The sequence below is a fragment of the Nicotiana tomentosiformis genome, chromosome 4, assembly GCF_000390325.3.
Source record: "Nicotiana tomentosiformis chromosome 4, ASM39032v3, whole genome shotgun sequence".
Classification (NCBI taxonomy): Eukaryota; Viridiplantae; Streptophyta; class Magnoliopsida; order Solanales; family Solanaceae; genus Nicotiana; species Nicotiana tomentosiformis.
In genome coordinates this window covers 37,696,728-37,703,143 of record NC_090815.1, presented here as the reverse complement: position 1 = coordinate 37,703,143, position 6,416 = coordinate 37,696,728, and the positions used below count along the sequence as shown (strand labels likewise).

At 34.8% G+C, this 6,416-nt stretch overlaps 1 protein-coding gene and 1 long non-coding RNA gene across 3 annotated transcripts; one reads left to right on the top strand and one right to left on the bottom strand.

Annotated features, from left to right (window-relative positions):
• The first annotated feature begins 1,039 nt into the window (after positions 1-1,039).
• Positions 1,040-1,851, top strand: LOC104084509 (uncharacterized). The gene is made up of 2 exons (XR_683633.4): positions 1,040-1,335; positions 1,638-1,851. It is a non-coding gene; the product is annotated as an uncharacterized lncRNA (long non-coding RNA).
• On the bottom strand, positions 1,226-6,157 carry LOC104084510 (probable isoprenylcysteine alpha-carbonyl methylesterase ICMEL1). Of its 2 annotated transcripts, XM_009588394.4 has the most exons (6): positions 5,634-6,157; positions 3,654-3,759; positions 3,460-3,537; positions 3,266-3,331; positions 3,020-3,163; positions 1,226-2,604 (listed from the first exon to the last, which is right to left on the bottom strand). In XM_009588394.4, exons 1-6 carry the CDS (start codon positions 5,848-5,850, stop codon positions 2,592-2,594), a joined length of 624 nt encoding a protein of 207 aa, XP_009586689.1. In that variant the 5' UTR covers positions 5,851-6,157; the 3' UTR covers positions 1,226-2,591. The 2 variants fall into 2 exon arrangements, with proteins under 2 accessions (XP_009586689.1, XP_009586691.1); XM_009588396.4 differs by lacking the exon at positions 3,460-3,537 and having other exon boundaries at positions 5,634-6,156.
• Positions 6,158-6,416: the final 259 nt, after the last annotated feature.

The following is a 6,416-nucleotide window of genomic DNA, read 5'->3' as shown; positions in this document are numbered from 1 at the left end:
TTCATAAATAACCACGGGCTGCAAAGTGGCTAACCCACACTATAATAACAAGTTTACAACTAGCTAGTCAATGAATGGGTGATTTATTTAAACTGTCCAAAATTTACTTGGGCTAAATGAGCAAGTACAGATGGATAAAACTATGGATCACAACCCAGTCTTCCCAAATTGACCTACCTGCAAAGTAGTAGCATGACTGACATCACAGGGATAGAAGGTCAAGTTTGGGCATACTCGTGGGTTGAATTTGGGCTGTTATTTTATGGGTTACTTTGGCCCATGCCTACGTTAACGTGAAAATAGCATGGGCTAGCTAATTTTTGCACAGGTAATTGAAAAATAGTATACGTTTGCATAGTTATTGAAAAATAGCAACTACTTTATACGGAAATGAAATCTAGAACGAAATACCCTAGCTGAAATACGAAAAATTCCAGAATAATATGTTGGATTATGGAGCTCCTACATGTAATCTTCCAGCATATTATGTTGGAACTACAACACAATGAAATTCCAACACATTATGCTGGAATCTCATAAGTGAAAAATTTGAACTCCAGCATATTATGATAAGATACGGCAAAATTTGAACAAACATACCCGTAGTTAAAAATCCGAAAACATTCAATATGGCAAAAAATGCCTTTGTTGAAAAAACAAAAAGTGATTAGATAGTTATCTCAGAAACTGGCAGAGTGCCAGCAGAATTATGATAAGATATGTTGTGCATTATTAAACTTTGAATAACATCTCAAAAATCTACAAACTGATGCTACGCAATCGCTGAAGATGCTTCGCCAACTTGCATTGGCGCAGGTTTCATATTAAGACGGTCGTAGATAGCATCTGTAATTTGCCAACTGATATTATTCCAAATACTCCGTCTACTACTTGGAACTGATATTTCCAATTGCTTCGCTACAGAAGTGTATATCATACCGCGAATTTTATACCAAAATATCGAAAAGAAGTACGTACATAAATTCTTTAGTTAGATGCCATCCTTGTCTAAGCATCTGATGCAGCATCTTTCAAATTGGGCTTCTGATATTATTATTCCCATTTCACAGGATGACATTGTCTTACCAGTTCGCCTTGTCCCCGTGCCAACGAAACTATAAATATAAATGCTTTGATGCAACTAAAAACTCAGAGACATTAGTACAAAATCCTACTTTAGTGCAAGGAGAGAATTAAACACAGAGAAAAATGGCATCACTCAAAGCTGAGAAACCTGTTGGAACTCAACCATCTGCCCCAGCAAAGAAAGCATCTGCTAAGGCTCCTCCCGCTTCCAAATCGGCCCAGAAAAAGCCTCGTGAGCCTAAGAAGAAGGTCAATTAACATCGCTCACCTATCCATATTATCTGTATTTTATCTGTCTAAATTACGCGTTATCTCTCCTTAAACGTCTCAATTAATTAATACTCCACTAATATTGGAACACTAAAGGAAGATCCGAAAATATATGTATAGATGACCTATGTTTGTTTTTCTAAAACGTCAATTATTTCGAAACAAAGTCAGCAATCAAGATGACTAATATTTGTTACCAGAGGTAGCATCTAAATTTTTAAAATTTTGAATATTATGGTTTCATGCAAATAATCTGATTTAAATTTGATTCTTTTTTTTAGGCATCAGGTAACAAGTCAGCTGCAAAAAACTAAGAAGAAGAACGAGTAATTATAAGAGTATGATGAAGAATATGGCATGCAGATCTGTTACTAATCAAGAAATGCATGGCTGCTTTTTAAACTTATGAGTGATATAGTTATTAAAGCACTGACTTGTACTTTCTTCTCTTTGGTTTCCTATTAATGGAATAATCTCATACTCGTATTTGTATTCTTTCCTTTGCCTAATTGTACATACTCCCTCCGTATCAATTTATGTGACATACTTTTCTTATTAGTCTATTTCAAGAAGAACTCGAAACAATTAATCAAATCATCAAATCTAAACTGATTAAAACATCAGAAATTAATAATAACTAGCTACTTCAAAGGTCTGATAGTTAGCTCTTGTTCTTCTCATTTGCATGTTACAATGATCGATCTAAAGAGAAATAAGGAACGATTATATTCATCTAAAAGAATAGCGATAACTAAAAAGGGCTCACTGTTATGAACGAGGATCAGTCCAATGTGGATACCTGCAATGTTGTCACATAAGCAGCTATTGGGCCGAGAAATAGGACCAGAACACCTTCATAAAGATTGAGTTGGGATCCAGGCCCAATTAGCACCTATTTAAAAAAGGACCAGCGGGTAGAATGAGGGGATTATGCGAATTATGTTGAAGCCTCGGCTCAGTCGGTCTCTCATCCCTTTCTCTCTAGTTTCTCATCCCCTTTCTTCTTAGCTTCAGATTGCAATTTCTCATCTCATCTACTGTCTGTTTTCTTTAGTGTTTATTTGATTATTGTAATTCTGTTTAGTGAGTTAATATAGTCGGTTGATTTGGGTGTGATATCCAGTTTGTTACACTCACACTACAAGCGGCAAGCGGCAAGTCAACTTCAGCATGAATTCAGGAACAAGGCGTTTTTTTCTTGGACTCTTTGCCATGAATCATCCAAGTTAAATCTTCTAACATCGGATCCTACAGACGAAAAAGTCGTAATAAGAAGAGATTAAACATGCGAAGGGGAAAGATTAACTGCTGCAACTATTGAACAAGAACTACAGCACCATAGACAAATGCCTTTATCTGCTGAGAATATCTGCAAATAATTGGTACACAAAATTGCAAAAAAGAAGTCCTGATCCTTTCCTGATAGCACCCTCAGCAAACATGTTACAAATACTCTATTTTCATGTTTGACGACGTTTTCATCAGCATAAAGAATTAAGACTTCGTCGGTAAATTTCAGTTATGTTGATAAGTAAAACATAAGCAGAAGATAAACAATTCAATCGCTATCAAGTATATATAATATAATAAAATGGTAACTGCAGCAGCTGTGATGTTAACAATAGTTAAAAGTAAAAAGTTGCATAAAGTGGAGGTTCAAGACCTAGAGTCACAAGGAATGGAATAATCTGCAGTTCCATGAAAAAGGATAGTAGGAGGAAGGAGAGAAACATCATTCCTAATGTTTGGATCTTGTACCATTACTTGGGGTGAATATTGTCCGAGACCTTGATCCCCTTCCATTATGCTGCATATGTACCAAGATAAAACATCAGTAAGCCGGCCATAAAACTGCTAAATGAAAGCAGTATATTATAGTATGTAATATCAGAAGACTGCGAATATATACCTTAGAAACATTGAACGGTATAGACCTCGACTATGGAAGTGATCCACTAGGTTAAACAGATTATACCTGTCCACAAGTGTTGAGAAATGAAGTTCTGTGAACTTTATCTGAAAAATTAATTAAGAAAATGACCTGAAGAAAGAAGTGTTCAAGACTCAGGCCATGTAGTAATGGGAACTTGAACAAGAACTCACCCGCCGGATAAACCAAAATAAGCCTTTATTTTAGAGACACTCCACGAATCTCTCTTTCTCGGCAGCTTCCTTGATTGCCTGCTTCAAAAGAGCACAAGCAACAATATGTGCACCAGCTGATTGTCCCATTAAGTAAATTCTACAATTGTAGAATGAAAAACCAAAATGCAAGTAGAAAGAGAACATGACTATACCTGCTAGGATCACCTCCATATTTAGCTATATATGTTGTTACAAACAAAAGATATTCCTTGAGAAACATCCTTAACCATATCACTAATAGTTCCTTGAGGAAAATTTCTGAGAGCAGTTAACACACTACAGTTAGAAGTAAGAAGATGACTTGTTGATGGATGGAAGTGAAAGTGAAGCATGTATTCACTCATATAATATGTGAAAAATTACAGATACTGTATATATATATATATATATATATACTTTGAATTGAAAATGCATTTGGGACCTTTGTCCTCTTCGTCATGGTAAATTAATCTTTCTTTATAATGTCTGGTGGTTAATATCGAAAAATTATGTCTCCTTTTATTTGTAATTATTATAGATAAATATGGTCAGATCGAAGTTATGCTATTTTGAGCGAGAAAGAGTGTCTCATTAAAATAAAAGTTACACGGGGGTACTGCTCTTTGATTCTTCGGTGCAGCTACCCCGAACCAACAGTTTGCTTGCTTAATATATATATATGTAAAGCAAATTAAGAGAGAGGATATCAAGTCACCAATTAGTAACACTTTACTAATTAGCTCAGATGAAACAGAGATCATCTGTAGTCAATGCATGCCACTATAATGTCGATAACTATTCCTAATTTATGAGTCGATAAAGCATGCGTAAAATTTCCCGTATGAAGGTGCATTTTTTTTTCCAGGTATTGCTATTCAAGTTAGTCACAACATTTAAGGACAATGAAGCAATTGACTTAATAACGCACCCAATTGTTATTTTTCGATAGGTATAGATCAAGCCTGCAATATGATCGGGATGGGGAAGATAACGAAACCAGAAAATCTGAAAGAAGACTGATGCCAGAAAGATGATTATGTCCATTTTATATCATTATAGATCTTAAGTAGCAACATAATCTTAAATGTTCCGGACCTTGAATAAAACTAGGAAAGCATAACATTCAAGGGCAAGAATTAAACATGGTGATCCATCTGTAGCTTACCCTGAATAAAGATATAGGACCATAATTGATTTAGAAACTTTACATATAGATTTGTGGTAAAAATATCTCCAGGAAATTCTTGATTTGTGCTTTTGTTCAAAGTTCATATTTTGCTTAATTAATTGTGAGAAACCAACACAGCAAATAGCCTTTCCATTCTATATCTAGAGTGCAATATCAAAACAATATTCCAATCACAAGAAAACTGCTTATACGGATGTGCACAGCTAAAAAGCCTACGAACAAACAAATAAGGCTCCTGACCAAAACTGTTGCCTTCTCTCATTTATATTCCTCAAATATCCAAAATACATAAACTAACTGCGAAAGGTGAAATGACAGACTTACATTTCTATTCATTAATTTGATAGGCTCTTTCCTAGCATGGCAAGAATGATTATCATAAACTATGAATCAAACTGTCCTTTTGTCTTACAGTTAGTCATGAATATTTCTTTTTATGCATCAAAATTGTCTCTCATGTTATTCCTCTTATGTGTTTAATTTACAAGTTCCCTTATATGACTGAAACATATAAGGTAACTTTTAACCATGAGAGTCATAAGACCTTCTCCTAGTGCAACTTCTCAATTTCTGCCTCTCTTCTTTATTTGCCTGCTTCTCACTTCCCAAAACAGAGAAAAACCTAAGCTTAATATTTTTTTAAAAAAAGATAATCATTAGTGGACACTATCAATCCATCAATTAATTGCCTTCATCCGAAAACTGGTTACGTTGAAGTCGATTATATGAATTCTCTATATATGTTCTACTCTTCTCAGACCAATTAGATTCTTATGCTTAATAATTTGTCTTTTATGGCAAATTAGAGATTCTTTAAAAGTAGACAGAGTGAACACAATGACACAAGAAGCTAAGTTTAAACTCTTTACATGTTCAAGAAAACAAAACAATGCATACACCCATAGAAACAAATTCAACTGAGAAACAAAACAACAAAGTAAGAGCAAAAGGGAAAAAAGATTACCCGAGATACCGCAACAGCTTAAGAGAAATAAAGGGCATGATCTCAATTTTAGAATCATCATCAAATGAAGAAGGATCAAGAAGCACTGTGGAGGGCATATTCGCCTGAGATGTGAGTAACATTGTGTCAGCAATAGAGGAACTTGTTGGGATAATTGCTGATGGGGATGTAAAGGGGTTAGAAATAGGAAGAAGACTCTCTGATTGCAATATTGCATTGAGGGGAAAAAAACAATGTTATCTAAAGAAATCAAGATTGAGTATAGAAATGGTTGTTTGATGAGGTGAAATGAGTTGGTATTTGTTGTTGTGTACGTGACTGTTAAGACGTTAGTCGAGTACAGTATTGGGAATGATGAAAAAGTGGTTCTTTCTCTTAGCCGTTGTGCTAATTGAATTCAGCAAAGTATAACTGATTTCATGTGCAGAGCAAACAAAAGATGGTAATATGAGTGGGTTTTTTGTTGGTTTGTTGCGGACGTGACTCTTAAGTTGGTTGAAGTAGAGTATTGGCGGAGGCGGATGTAGAGTATCGGTATTTTCAACCAGTAACATAAATTTATGTGTAAAAATTTATTAAAATTATAACACCGTAAAATTTAAATTCAGGTTCAGCCTCTGAATATTAGGAATGGTGAAGGATTGCGGGAGAAGATAGAAAGATCAAGATTCTCTTAGTTTTCTCCATTGAATATTTGTTTGTATCTTTTTAGCTGAATTTTGCAAATTGCAGGTCCAATCTTGAGAGAGAGTTTGAGTTCTGGGGAAAGAAAGATATGCACAA